The 15,401-nt window shown below is 38.9% G+C and overlaps 1 protein-coding gene across 4 annotated transcripts in view; it reads left to right on the top strand.

Annotated features, from left to right (window-relative positions):
• Window positions 1–412: 412 nt before the first annotated feature.
• Window positions 413–15,401, top strand: part of CFAP70 (cilia and flagella associated protein 70) — an 89,557-nt gene continuing 74,568 nt past the window's right edge. For 2 of the 4 annotated variants that reach the window (XM_036828462.1, XM_036828465.1), the window contains exons 1-3: window positions 413–446; window positions 2,187–2,289; window positions 3,210–3,396. In XM_036828462.1, the coding sequence (XP_036684357.1) occupies window positions 2,227–2,289; window positions 3,210–3,396 (250 nt within the window). In that variant the 5' untranslated portion in view covers window positions 413–446; window positions 2,187–2,226. Of the gene's footprint in view, window positions 447–2,010; window positions 2,290–3,209; window positions 3,397–15,401 lie in introns of those variants that run through there. The other 2 variants (XM_036828464.1, XM_036828463.1) reach the window with 2 other exon arrangements.

Here is a 15,401-nt window from a genome sequence, read left to right on the forward strand (position 1 = left end):
GCTCCCTTTTAAAATTTGTCTTATCTGCATTTTTCACGGAGAAAGATTTAAATGACCTGTTTTCAAAATCGTTTAATAAAGGCTTTTATTTTATCTTTAAATAAATTTGCTTTTGGTTTTTCTCCTATTTATGGAGAGATACTGAAAGAAAGGGGTCGAAAAAGCAAACTCGAAAGGTGGAAAACTTTGTACTTAGCCAACACTTATGCCAAGGGAAAGTGGCATCGGCGAAAACACAAGTGACCGCAAATACAGAGGCTGTCGCTCAGGAGCAGGGTTTCCGGAACGCAGGCGCAGAAACTCGCGCCCCGCCCCCCTTTCCCTCACGGACAATGTTATCGCGAGTCTTGGGATAAACTTGCGGTGATCGTGGAGACAAATTTCTCGCGAGAGGTAATTGGTTGCTATAGTTGCAAAAAAAAAAAACACCTCTGCGGCTGAGTGAGGTAAGTCTGCTCTTACTCCTTAGAAAACCTTCTCCCGGCCTCCCCACCCCGGCCCTGCGGCCACACCGTGTTACCTCAGTCTATTCTCCCTAAGCTTCGGCCAGGCTGAAACGCACACGCCGCATCCCTGCACGACTGTACTCCCGTACAGACTTGAACGCCACCGACCCCGCTAGGCGCGGACGCTCTCGCCAAGCCCAGGCCTCCCACCCAAAGCCAGACTGAGACCCCACTTCCCACTTTGCGCCGAGATTCCCCTACAGTAAGCGCAGACTGCGCTCCTGTCCCCACACCACTCCCAGTCACATCATCTCCTTCACCTAAACGATTTCTTTCTTTTTGTTTTTTGGGGTTTGTTTGTTTAAGCTATTGTTTTTTGTTTTTTTAATTTTTTAAATTAAAAAAAAATTATTGGAGTATAGTTGATTTACAGTGTTGTGCATCTAACCTTTTTCTAATCTGACTTTTCCCCTTCAACTTCTTCTGAGCAGATGACAAGAAATGCGTGCCTTGTCAGTGGCAACAGGAGCCCCCACTTAACTGCCTTGACCATAATTTTTAACTAGCCAGATTTCTTGCACTCATTGTTCAACAAATATGCTGCTAATGCCTCTTGCGGGCAAGGCATGGTGCCAGGCACTCAGGGACTGCAGAAATGTATGATAGATTACTCGTCTTTAAAGAAGTAATTAAGCATTCAAGAAACGTAGTGCATATTCATAACACCATTTGTGCGGTGCTTCATAGGTTAAGCAGTTTTACTATTTTAGTGGATATTCGCAACAAATGTGAAACAGGTCAGAAGTTATGTTATCCGTTTTATAGAAGGTGAGACTGAGGCTCAGAGAAGCTAGGCATTTGTCCAGGGTCAGGCTAGTGAAGGCCTAATTCACATGCTACTATTGAAAAGGAAAGGAGACAGATGTAAAAGATCGTGTCAAATGTAAACTTGATAAGAAAGTTGTCAGGGCCACTTAGGCCTTGAATGAGCCTGGAGACATAACGTTGAACAAGTAATCTGAGACTTGTAGGTAACAGGAAAAATGAGGGAGTCGCTAGAAAGAGGCAGAATACTTATAAAGCTTGGGGCAGCAAGGTATCTCTTTCTTTTTTCTACCACCAGTCCTAGACACACTTAGCATAGTATATCCGATGTAAATATTTGAATTGCATTAAGTTCCACTTTGAATTGAGTCAGAAAACATGACCTTTTTTTTTTTCCTTAACAGATATCCAATTTATTTTTGAAGTCGTGTCCTTAGTGTTGTAAAATAATTTGAAAATATCTTTGACTAAATAAGACATACGTCAGGTCTTTTTCCAGTGGACTAACATTCTGTGTGGCTGCTTCTTTCTTGTTATCAAAATATATTTTCCTAAAACTGATAGATTAAGTAACGCTTGAGGGGAGTTTTGCACATCAAAAAAAGAAAAAAGCTACCAAAAAACACTTTGAAGGAGGTGGGGTGATGGCATTCCTACCCTCTTTGCCTTGTGATAATTTGTGCTTAATGGGTTAGTTACATGTATAAGTATCTTTTTAGCACTAACCAGCAGAATCATCCTTGTGACCAGGTCCCTAAGGCACTGCCTATCTGGCAACAAAGATTGGAAAGTGCACAAAACAGTGCTGGACTAGGGCATTTCTCTAGGTTCTCCCCTGGTATTGTTTATGATGTAATGTGGATACTTGTGCAACTATGGTATATAAGGGGACAGGTTCATTCATTATGTTCACAGAGATCAAAGAAGACCAGAGAGACTTTGCCCAGGTGCTGATATGGAGCAGGTGTCATCAACAGGCAGACCCGTGCAGATCACTGTGACAGATGGATATGACTTGGTAAAGTTATTTTGGGGAATCCTGGAAGTCCTTAGTTTATTCATTCTCCTTGAAAGTACTTTTGTCTTTGGGCTCAGGTCTCCCTGTCAGTCATCCAGTTGTGGCTTGGGGAAGATGTGTTGGGAACATTAGCAGGAGGCATGGAGTTTTGCATTATTCTGTACCACCAAACCTCCTGGCTTTACCTAGCAATGGCACTTCCTTCTCAGTGTTCCTTATTGTTAGTCTATAATCAGCAAGTCATATTAGTGTGTGTAAAATACCTGGCAATTTGAATACTAAATTTAATGGGGGTGAAACAACTGGTTTTCATTTTCCTAGACAGCAGTTCCTTTCTCCTGAAAAGGATCTGAATTCCTCCAGACCTTCTCTTGTGATTATTTCATTTGATGAATTTAAATAATAAAACTACAATATGATATAACTATTAAAATTTACAAGAATAATGAAACGTCAAAATATTCATTCAGTACTATGAAGTCAAAAAGCTTATTTCAAAACAGGATGTAATAAATGATCTCCTTTCTTTTAAAGGGTATATATAAAAATGTATATATAAATGTGTGTGCATATATATATATATACACACACAGCAAAACACTAGAAAATATATTATTACAGGTAATTTGTTTTCCTATGTGCTTTCCTCACTTTTTCAAATCTTCCACAATGTGCTTTTATAATCATATAAACACAATAACTGTCATTTTTCAAAGCTTCCAACTTAACGGCCTTTAAATAGAATGTTGCATTTAGCTACAACTAGATTTGTTTAATGACTTTCTACTTCCCCCGTTTGTATTTGTGACATAGCTTGTTAGGAAAACGTGCAAAATGCTATTTAAAGTCAAAATGGGTTGCCAGATATGTAGGAAAATTCTCTATTTGAATATAATTGTAAAGTATGTTTCTGTCAACAGAAAGGTTTTAAAGGAGATACTCCAGTTACCTTTATCCGTGCAGAATTCAATCAGGTGGTTCTGGGAGACTCTGCAAAAATTACTGTTTCTCCAGAAGGAACTGCAAAATACAACTTCACTTGCAGTTTTGAGTTCAATCCTGAAGGAGGAGTCACTTTAGATGACCTCGCCCACAAACCTGTGTTCTGTAAGTCCTTGGGATTCTAAATATGTTAATTATATGAGTGATCAGGATATTCTGAGGTATTTAGTAACTGTTGTAGGGACAGATGAACACATTTTACCTTTTTAATCTGGGAATAACACAGTATACTTTGAGTCCCACCTGGTTCTGGCAGCTGTCACCATGACCTACTAATTTTAATCAGTTTGTATTGAAGACCTTTTGACACATAACTGAACTTTAAAAAAAATTTTTTTTTTATTTTCCAAATTGACTTTATTCTTTCCAGCAGCTGACAATAAAACATACATATGATAAAAAAAAAGAATATTTATACAATTTTGAAGAAACAATAAGCAGTAACATGAAAGCAAACATACTCTTTTATGAAAAAAACAGCCCCCAACTTGAAACAGGACCAATGATATATAGATAATTTGATCTATTCATATGTACAACTCATTTTAATTTCCCTAAAAAATATTATTTAATAACTTTTTAGTAACTAATCAATCCTTATTAACAGTCAAACAAGTAAGAATGTAGATAATGCTCAATTCAATCCATGGGTGTAAATGAATAGACATATAACTGAAATTTGTAGCCTTTGTCTCCTAAGCTGATTTGCGAGCTTTTCCTTTGTATTCCTGTATTTAAGGTTGCCAGATTTAGGGGAAAAAAACAAAACAAACAAACAAAAAAACCAAAAAAAATTTGGGACATACTTACACTAAAAAAAGTATTTGTTGTTTATCTGAAATTCAAATTTAATTTGGCATCTTGTATTTTACCTGGCAGCCCTACCTGTACTTCTGTATATTCACCAAACTGTATAGCAATTATTAATTTGCCTCCCTTGTTAGAGGAGACACTTTTTGAAATCAGGGTTGTATCTTATTTATTTCAGAATTTCTAGTGCTTAGAAATAACTGGTATAGAAAGGGGCTCAAAAAATGTTTGTTGAATGAATGAATGGATAAATAGATGGATAGTTTCTGTATTCACACTTTTACAGTTTCTAACTACATAATATTATCTCTGAAATACTTTGTTCCTAAACCTATATTCTAGGCTAAGTCTTTTTTGTTTGTTTGTTTTAACCCATACTCTTTTTTATTTTTTGGTAGTGTGGTTTTTAAATTTTTTTTTATTTATTTAACTTATTTTTACTTTTTAAAAATATTTATTTATTTATTTATTTTTGGCTGTGTTGGGTGTTCATTTCTGTGCGAGGGCTTTCTCTGGTTGCGGCGAGCGGGGGCCACTCTTCATCGCGGTGCACGGGCCTCTCACTATCGCGGCCTCTCTTGTTGTGGAGCACAGGCTCCAGACGCGCAGGCTCAGTAGTTGTGGCTCACGGGCCCAGCTGCTCCGCGGCATGTGGGATCTTCCCAGACCAGGGCTCGAACCCGTGTCCCCTGCATTGGCAGGCAGAGTCTCAACCACTGTGCCACCAGGGAAGCCCTTAACTTATTTTTTATTGAAGTACAGTTGATTTACAATGTTGTGCTAATTTCTGCTGTACAGCAAAGTGACTCAGTTATACACATACATACATTCTTTTTTAATATTGTTTTCCATTACGGTTTATCCCAGGGGATTGGATATAGTTCCCTGTGCTATACAGTAGAACCTTGGTGTTTATCTATTTTAAATCTGATAGTTTGCACCTACTAACCCTAAACTCCCAGTCCATCCCTCTCCCTCACCCCTCCTCCTTGGCAAGCACAAGTCTGTTCTCTATATCTGTGAATCTGTTTCTGTTTTGTAGATAGGTTCATTTGTGCCATATTTTATTTATTTATTTTTGTTTTGTTTTGTCTTTTTATTATTAACATTAGTAACCCCGAGATATGTTTAAATTAGAATTGTCATTTTGAATGTTCACATTAAGATATACTGTAATTTGACTCATGAGGACTTTTTTTTAATTAAAAAATTTTTTTTATCGGGGTATGGTTGGTTTACAATTTCGTGTTAGTTTCTGCTGTACAACAAAGTGAGTCAATTATACATACACATATATCTACTTTTTCTTCTGCCATATTTTAGATTCTACATATAAGTGATATCATATGGTATTTGTCTTTCTCTTTCTGACTTACTTCACTTAGTATGATAATCTCTGGTTTCATCCATGTTGCTGCAGATGGCATCATTTCATTCTTTTTTATGGCTGAGTAACATTCCATTGTATATATGTACCGTATCTTCTTTATCCATTCATCTGTCAGTGGACCTTTAGGTTGTTTCCATGTCTTGGCTATTGTAAATAGTGCTGCTGTGAATATAGGGGTACATGTATCTTTTTGAATTATAGTTTTGTCTGAGTATATGCCCAGGAGTGGAATTGCTGGATCATATGGTGGTTCTATTTTTAGTTTTATGAGGAATCTCCATACTGTTTTCCATAGTGGCTGCACCAACTTACATTCCCACCAACAGTTTGGGAGGGTTCCCTTTTCTCCACACCCTCTCCAGTATTTGTTATTTGTAGACTTTTGACGATGGCCATTTTGACTGGTGTGAGGTGGTACCTCATTGTAGTTTTGATTTGTATTTCTCTAATAATTAGTGATGTTGAGCATCTTTTCATGTGCCTACTGACCATCTGTATGTCTTTGGAGAAATGTTTATTAAGGTCTTCTGCCCATTTTTCTATTGGGTTGTTTGTTCTTTTGTTGTTCAGGTTTATGAGCTGTTTGTATATTTTGGAGATTAAGCCCTTGTTGGTTGCATCATTTGCAAATCTTTTTTCCCATTCTGTAGGTTGTCTTTTTTTTTCTTTTTCTTTTGTTAATATTTATTTATTTATTTTAATTTTAAAAAATAAATTTATTTATTTATTTATTTCTGGCTGTGTTGGGTCTTTGTTGCTGCGCATGGGCTTTCTCTAGTTGTGGCGAGCGGGGGCTACTCTTTGTTGCGGTGCGTGGGCTTCTCATTGCTGTGGCTTCTCTTGTTGCAGAATACGGGCTCTAGGTGCATGGGCTCAGTAGTTGTGGCTCATGGGCTCTAGAGTGCAGGCTCAGTAGTTGTGGCACACAGGCTTGGTTGCTCTACGGCATGTGGGATCTTCCTGGATCAGGGCTTGAATCCTTATCGCCTGCACTGGCAGGTGGATTCTTAACCACTGGCCACCAGGGACGTCCCAATATTTATTTATTTATTTAATTAATTAATTTTTGGCTGCATTGGGTCTTAGCTGTGGTATACAGGATCTCCGTTGCAGCATGTGGGCTCTTTCATTGTGGTGCATGGGCTTCTCTCTAGTTGTGGCTTGTGTGCTCAGTAGTTGCGACACACGGGCTTAGTTACCCCACGGCATGTGGGATCTTACTTCGCCAGCCAGGGATTGAACCCACATCCCCTGCATTGGAAGGTGGATTCTTAACCACTGGACCACCAGAGAAGTCCCTTTTTTTTTTTTTTTTTATGGTTTCCTTTGCTATGCAAAAGCTTGTAAGGGTGATTAGGTCCCATTTCTTTATTTTTGTTCTTATTTCTATTCCCTTGGGAGACTGACCAAAGAAAACATTGGTACAATTTATGTCAGAGAATGTTTTGCCTATGCTTTCTTCTAGGAGTTTTATGGTGTCATGTCTTATGTTTAAGTCTTTAAGGCATTTTGAATTTATTTTTGTGCTGCTGTGAGTGTGTGTTCTAACTTCATTGATTTACATGCAGCTGTCTAACTTTCCCAGCACGACTTGCTGAAGACACTGTCTTTTTCCCGTTGTATATTCTTGCCTCCTTTGTTGAAGATTAATTGACCATAGGTGTGTGGGTTTATTTCTGAGCTCTCTATTCTGTTCCATTGATGATTCCATATAAATTTTTGGATCATTTGTTCTAGTTCTGTGAAAAATGTCATGGGTAATTTGATAGGTATTGCATTAAATCTGTAGATTGCTTTGGGTAGTATTGCCATTTTAACTATTAATTCTTCCAGTCCAAGAGCATGAGATATCTATTTCTTTGAATCATCTTTAATTTCCTCTATTAATGTTTTATAGTTCTCAGCATATAAGTCTTTCACCTCCTTGGTCAGGTTTATTCCTAGGTTTTTTTTTTTTTTTTGGGTGCAATTTTAAAAGGCTTTTTTTTTTTTTTTTTTTTCTTATTTGGCCGCACCAAGCGGCTTGTGGGATTTTAGTTCCCCAACCATGGATTGAAACCAGGCCCTCTGTAGTGAGAGCATGGAGTCCTAACCACTGGACCACCAGGGAATTCCCAAAGGTATTGTTTTTTTACATTCCCTTTCTAATATTTCATTGTTAGTGTAAAGACATGCAGCCAATTTCTGAATGTTTATCTTGTATCTTGCTACTTTGCTGAATTAATCTATCAGATCTAGTAGTTTTTGTGTGGAGTCCTTAGGGTTTTCTATATATAGTATCATGTCATTTGCATATAGGGACAGTTTTACCTCTTCCTTTCCAATTTGGATACCTTCTATTCCTTTTTCTTGTCTGATTGCTGTGGCTAGGACTTCCAATACTATGTTGACTAGAAATGGTAAGAGTGGGCATCCTTGTCTTGTTCCAGATTTTAATGGGAAGTCTTTCAGCTTTTCACCGTTGAGTATTATATTGGCTGTGGCTTTGTCATAATGGCTTTTATTATGTTGAGATATATTCCCTGTATACCCACTTTGGTAAGAGTTTTTATCGTGAATGGATTAGGTGCATATATGTTGATGAGTGTAAAATCCTCTTCTTGTATTCATCCTTTTACCATTATATAATGTCCTTCTTTATCTTTCTTTATGGCCTTTATTTTAAAGTCTGTTTTGTCTGATATGAATATTGCAGCTCCCGCTTTCTTTTCATTTCTGTTTGCATGAAATATCTTTTTCCATCCCCTCACTTTCAATCTCTGTGTGTCATTTGCCCTAAGGTGGGTCTCTTGTAGGCAGCATATTGTAGGCTCTTGTTTTTTTAATCCAGTCTGCCACTCTTTGTCTTTTGATTGGAGCATTCAGTCCATTGACATTTAAGGTAATTATTGATACATAATGTATTTATTGCCATTTTTTAAAAATAAATTTATTTATTTATTTTTGGCTGTGTTGGGTCTTCATTGCTGGGCACAGGCTTTCTCTAGTTGCGGTGAGTAGGGGCTACTGTTTGTTGCAGTGTGTGGGCTTCTCATCACGGTGGCTTCTCTTGTTGCGGAGCACAGGCTCTAGGCGCGCAGGCTTCAGTAGGTGTGGCACGTGGGCTCAGTAGTTGTGGCTTGCAGGCTCTAGAATGCAGGCTCAGCAGTTGTGGCATACGGGCTTAGTTGCTCCGTGGCATGTGGGATCTTCCTGGACCAGGGCTCAAACCCATGCCCCCTGCATTGGCAGGTGGATTCTTAACCACTGCACCACCCGGGAAGTCCTTTATTGCCCTTTTAAACCTTGTTTTCCAGTTGATTCTATGTTTCTTTTTTGTTCCTTTCTTTTTCTTTTTGCTTTTCTTTTTGTGGTTTGATGATTTCCATTTATTTTATGCTTGTGTTCTCTTCTTTTTGGGTTTAGTGAATCTATTGTATATTTTTGATTTGTGGTTGACCTGTTTTTCAAGTATGGTAACCTCTTCCTATATCTGCTTGCTTTAGACTGATAGTCATATAGGTTCAAACACATTCTAAAAAAAAAGAATCTACATTTCCTTACTCTCCTTTCCCACGTTTTAGGATTTTGATGTCCTTTTTTACATCTTCATGTTTATCCTTTTTCTGTTCCTTGTGTTTATCATTGCTTTCACAAATAGGTTTGGTTTTTTTTCTTTTTGATCTGTATACTGGCTAATTTAAGTGATTTACTTTCCAATTGTGATTTCCTCCTTCCTATATCTTCTTGTTTCTTTTCTATTTAGAGAAGACCTTTCAATATTTCTTTTAGGATAGGTTTAATATTGCTGTATTCTTTTAGTTTTTGCTTGTCTGAGAAATTCTTTATTTCCCCTCCTATTCTGAATGATAATCTTGCTGGGTAGAGTATTCTAGGTTGCAGATTTTTCCCTTTCAAAACTTTGAATATATTTTGCCACTCTCTTCTGACCTGCAGGGTTTCTGTAGAGAAATCAGCTGATAGCCTTATGGGAGTTCCCTTGTAATTAACTATTTTTTTTTCTCTTGCTGCCTTTAGAATCCTTTCTTTATCTTTAACTTTTGCCATTTTTATTAGAATATGTCTTGGTGTAGGTCGGTTTGGGTTCACCTTGTTTGGGACCCTCTGTGCTTCTTGTACCTAGATATCTGTTTCTTTCTTTAGGTCTGGGAATTTTTCAGCCATAATTTCTTCAAATACATTTTCAATACCCTTTTCTCTTTCTTCTCCTTCTGGAATCCCTGTTATGCATAGATTGGCATTCTTTATATTATCCCATAGGTCTCTTATATTGCTTTCTTTTTTTTGCATTTGGTTTTCTCTCTGCTGTTTTGATTGGGTAATTTCCATTATTCTATCTTCCAGATCCCTTATTCTTTCTTCTGCATTATTCATTCTGCTATTCATTGCCTTTAGCTCAGCTTTTGTCTTGGCAAATGAATTTTCTAATTTTTCTTCGTTCCTCCTTGTAGTTTCTAGTTCCTTTTTACAGTAATCTGCATTTCTGTCAATAGCCTTTCTTAATACCTTCAGTATTTTCATTACCTTTTTGAACTCAGTGTCTATTAGACTGAAGAGGTCTGTTTCCTTGTTTGTTCCTTCTGGGGAACTCTCTTGGTCTTTTAACTGGGAGTTAAAGAAGCAGTTTAACTGCTTCTTCATTTTGCTTATATTTCTCTTACTCTGTGAGTTTAGGAGAAACGGTTTTCTACTCTCATCTTGGAGGGCTATTTATATGTGGGAATGTCCCTGCGTAGCTTGTGTAGGTTAAATATATTTTTGGCGTGAGGGCTGTTTTTGGTTTGGATGCTTGCTGTCTCTTTCCACAGTTTGTGCTGGCCGTTATCCCCTTGATAGTGGGTGTGCGGGTGTGCAGCCCGAGCACACTCCCAGGAAGGCAATGGTTGGGGCAGCGGTTGGTGCCCAGTTGTGGGACCCTCAGTAGTGGCAGCGGTCTGCACCCACCTCTGGAGTCCGAGATGGCAGTGGCGGCTCGTACCTGCCCCTGGAGCTCATGTAGGCAGTGCTCTGCCACCTGAGAGCGTGTGCGGAGAAAGAAGCTCCTATGGAGGTCCCGCCTCTCTCCTCTCGCACCCCCAACAATGGCATCTTGCCTCTCTGGTCGGCCCAGGCTTCTTCCTGTACTCCCTTGATTGAGGCACACCACACCCTAGCCCCCTCAGGCTGTCTGCATGCAGCCAACCCCAGTCCTCTCCCCTGCTCTGACCTCCAAAGCCCGAGCCTCAGCACTTAGTCCCCGCCCACCTCAGTGGACAAGCGTCTCAGGCTGGGGAGTGCCGGGTGGTGACACCAACAATCTGTGCAGGTTTCTCTCTGCTTTGCCCTCTGCAAATCGGTTGCTGCACTCTCCTCTGAGGCTCTAAAGCTCCCCCTCTGTTCTGGCTGATCTCCCCGCCAGTGAGGTGACTTCCCAGTGTGTGGAAACTTTTCCTCTTTCACAGCTCCCTCCTGGGTGTGCAGGTCCCATCCTGATTCCTTTCTCTCTTTTTTTTCTCTTTTCTTTTGTCCTACCAAGTTATGTGGAGATTTTCTTGCCCTTTTGGAAGTCTGAGGTCTTCTGCCAGCATTCAGTAGATGTTCTGTGAGAATCGTTACACATGTAGATGTATTCTTGATGTATTTGTGGCAGAAGGTGAGCTCCCCATCCTATTCCTCTGCAATCTTGATCCGATTGATGACCCATACTTGTTATTTTTTGTTTTTGTTATTTTTTAGTGGCACATCTCCTAAGGTGCCTGCCAAAACCCACAGATTCCAAGATCCCAAACCCAGAGAGGTAGACCTGAGAATCTATACAGTATTCTAGAGCAGTGCTTTCCAGACCTTTCTTTCCGTAACAGTCACCTGAGAGAAAGTAATCTGGGAGAAAGTAATCTTCAGGGTCCCACCCCATACCACTAAATTCACAATTGCCATGGGAAGAGCCTAGGTAGCTGTACCTTGGGAAAAAAAATGTCTCAGGTGATTACTGGGAAATACTGTTCAAGAACAGTGATCCTAGCTCTGGCATAGGTGGGAATCAGTCAACCACGGAGGCATCCATCTGACCTGCACTCTTTTATCCCACCCACTCTCTTCTACTTCTTTCTTCTTTCCTCTGTGCTTCTCTGTCACCCCAAGTAAGAGTTGTATCTCAATTGCCTTCTTCTCTAGCATGCTGGATGGGAAAGACAACACTGGGCCATTATTTTAAGCATGTCACTGAACTCATGAGAAAGAAATGGTAGTTCCTTTGTTCCAGAAATGAAACAGAAACTGAAACCTGGAACTCTTGAACAGCTGCCATTGCTGTGTGGTGGTGTGGGGACAGAGGGCAGTATTCTAAAACCCAGGGGCTTGGATTTTAATGCTCTGACAGAGACAGAGACTTGGGCTGCTGTAGATAGGAAGTTGAGAGTGAGACCACCTACCTTGTCGTAAGCCAAGACTCTCAAAAAGATTGGGCTAGAAAAAAAGTTCACTCACCATTATATCTGTCTAGGTGCTGGGTAGACAAAAAAGCTTCCCTAAGAATTAGTAATCATAGAGTTATGTTGATCATTAAATAATACGTATTTTCTTAAAACATGCAAGGAACATTTGTATAATAAAAGCTGGCCACTTACCAGGCCACAAAGCAAGTCCTGCCATATACCAAAGAATCAATAGCATATAGACCAAGTTTTCTGACCAAAATACAACAGTCAAAAAAATAAGAAATAACAAAAATATAACAAAAATTATTATGAATAATTCATGGGACAAAGAAGAAATCATAATAAAAACTGCAAAGCAGTTAGAATCAAGTCAACAGTAAAACACCAAACACCAAAACTGTGGGATATAGCTAACGTAGTGCTTAGAGATACATTTATAATCTTAAGTACAGTCATTAGAAATCAAGAAGAATTTTAAACAGAACTTCTGCCTCCAAGAAGATGGACTAGATATACTTTCCTCTATTCCTCTCATAACTATAAACCCTGGACATTATTTATATAACAAACATAACAGACTCTGAAAGGTAGAGAAAAGAAAGAAATGAGACTTGAGGAAAGACAGTGTGAGTTCCTTGGGTTTTCTTTTTGCCTCATATATCCCAAACTCTATGCTGAAGAAGCCAGCAACCTGGAAACAAAAATGGGTACAGATCAAACCAACCAACCAACAAAAGTCTTCTCTCTCTAATCAAAAGACCAGGAAAGGGGGCGGCCTAGCATGACAGAAAACATTTAGACAGAAACTGCTCTACTGCAGTCAAATGCCCAGAAAAAATAACTGTAGCCCCACCCACACCCAAGCCAAGTGGGGAACCTAGGCTTACACACACACAAAGCTGAAATAACATGCCTCAACAGCCTACTTGAGTGGTGTCAGAGAAGACCAAGTAGGAAGCCAGGACTTTTATGCCCTATGGTAATGACCCCCCCCTCTCAACATGTGTTTTTTGTTTTTTGATTTTTTTCCCTTTGGCCGTGCCATGCAGCTTGCTGGATCTTAGTTCCCTGACCAGGGATAGAGCCTGTGCCCAGGCAGTGAAAGCAGCGAGTCCTAACCACTGGACCACCAAGGAATTCCCTCAACATGTGGTTTTAATGGAGACTGCACGGGGAGCCAGGGCTTCTGCCCCAATCTGGCAGTAACAAGGTGCTCCTCCACTCCCCACTGGGGTGTGTCAAACGGGGTCTAGTGTAAAATCAAAACTCACCATCACCTAGTGGTAATGCATCTACACCCACTGTAGTATCAGTAGAGAACAAGTAAGGAATCAGAACCCCCATTTCCCCTCAGCAGTACGGAGGAGCCACCCCACTCAGGTATTAATGGAGATTGAGTGGGGAGCCTAGACTTCTATCTCCACCTGAAGATAATGAGGCATTGCCTCTCCCCTTCCTGTGTAGGAGCGGTGTCAAAAAGTGCCAGCAAAAAAGAAGGTTTAAGTATGATTCAGAGTTTCATAACATAATATAAAAATTCCAGCTTTCATTTGAAAATCACTCATTATACTAAGAACTGGAAGATCTCAAACTGAATTAAACAAATAATCAGTAGATGCTAACACCAAGATGACAGATATGTTAGAATTATTAGACAAAGATTTTAAAGAAGCCAGGATAAAAATGCTTCAATGAGCAATTATAAACATGTTGGAAACAAATGAAAAAACAATAGATAGACTCATAGGGGAAATAGAAAGTCTCAGTAAGGAATAGAAGATATAAAGAAGAATCTAGTAGAAATTTTAGAACTGAAAAATACATTAACTGTTATGAAAAGCTCAGTGAATGGGCTCAACAGCAGAATGGAGGAGAAAGAGGAAAGAATCAGTGAACTGGAAGATAGAGCAATAGAAATTACTCAATCTGAGTAATGTAGAAGAAATAGACTAAAAGAATATGAGCAGAACTTCAGAGTCCTGTGGGACTATGACAAAAGATTTAACAGTGTTATTGGAGTATCAGAAGGAGAGAAGAAAGAGAGTGAGGCTGAAAAAATATTCAAAGAAGCTAAGCCTGAAAACTCCCCAAATTTGACTAGAGACATAAACCTACAGATTCAGGAAGCTGAGCAAAGTCCCAACAGGATAAACCCAAAAGAAATCTGTACTAAGAAACATCATAATAAAACTTCTGAAAACTAAAGACACAGAAAAAAAAATCTGAAAGCAGGGGAAAACAACTACAATGGTATCAGTTTCTCATCAGAAAACATGGAGGCCCAAAGGAAATGGAACAATATTTACAAAGTGATAGAAGAACTGTTCACCTAGAATCGAATACCTAAATAAAAGATATGAAGTGGAAATCAAGATATTCTCAAATGAAAGAAAACTAAGAATTTGTCACCGGAAGACCTACCCTAAAAGAATGGTTGAAGGAAGTTCTCTGAACAGAAAGGGAATGATAAAAGAAAGAACCTTGAGGCTTCCCTGGTGGCGCAGTGGTTGAGAATCTGCCTGCTAATGCAGGGGACATGGGTTCGAGCCCTGGTCTGAGAAGATCCCACGTGCTGCGGAGCAGCTGGGCCCGTGAGCCACAATTACTGAGCCTGCGCGTCTGGAGCCTGTGCTCCGCGATAGTGAGAGGCCCGCGCACCGCAATGAAGAGTGGCCCCCGCTTGCCACAACTAGAGAGAAAGTCCTTGCACAGAAACGAAGACCCAACATGGCCATAAATAAATAAATAAATAAATAAAGCATGACACAAATTAAGCAATGTGAATACCATCAAGCTTTAAAAAAAAAAGAAAGAACCTAGAAACATCAGGAAAGAAGAAAGAATATGGTAAGCAAAAATTTGGACAAATAAAATAAGCTTTCCTTCTCCTTGAGTTTTCTAAATTGTGTTTGACACTTGAAACAAAGTATAACACTATCTGATGTGGTTCTGTATATTGAGAAAGTATTTTGGGCAATTATAAACAGGGAGGGCAAGGGGACATAAAGGGAGGTAAGGTTTCTATACTTAATTCAAACTAGTGAAATGATGACACCAGTAGATTGTAATAAATAGTATATATATAATGCAATACCTATAGCAATTACTAAAACATCTATACAAAGAGATATATTCAAAAGTATTATAGGTAAATAAAAATGGAATTCTAAAGAATGTTTAGGTAATCCAGAGGAAGGCTGAGAAAAGAAAACAGAGAAATGAAAAAGAGAGGACAAACAAAACCAGCAGACTTAAGCCCTAATATATTAATAATTACATTAAATATATCAAGACAGATTGCAAATTTGATAAAGAAATACAGTATATACTAGAAACTCAAAATATAACCATATGGTAAAGTAAAAAGTAAAAGAATAGAGAAAGATATATCTACATAAATATAAAACTACAAAACATTGCTGAAGGAAATTAAAGATGACACAAATAAATTGAAATATATCACATGTCCATGGATCGGAAGATTTAATATTGTT

The sequence above is a fragment of the Balaenoptera musculus genome, chromosome 16 (assembly GCF_009873245.2).
Source record: "Balaenoptera musculus isolate JJ_BM4_2016_0621 chromosome 16, mBalMus1.pri.v3, whole genome shotgun sequence".
NCBI lineage: Eukaryota > Metazoa > Chordata > Mammalia > Artiodactyla > Balaenopteridae > Balaenoptera > Balaenoptera musculus.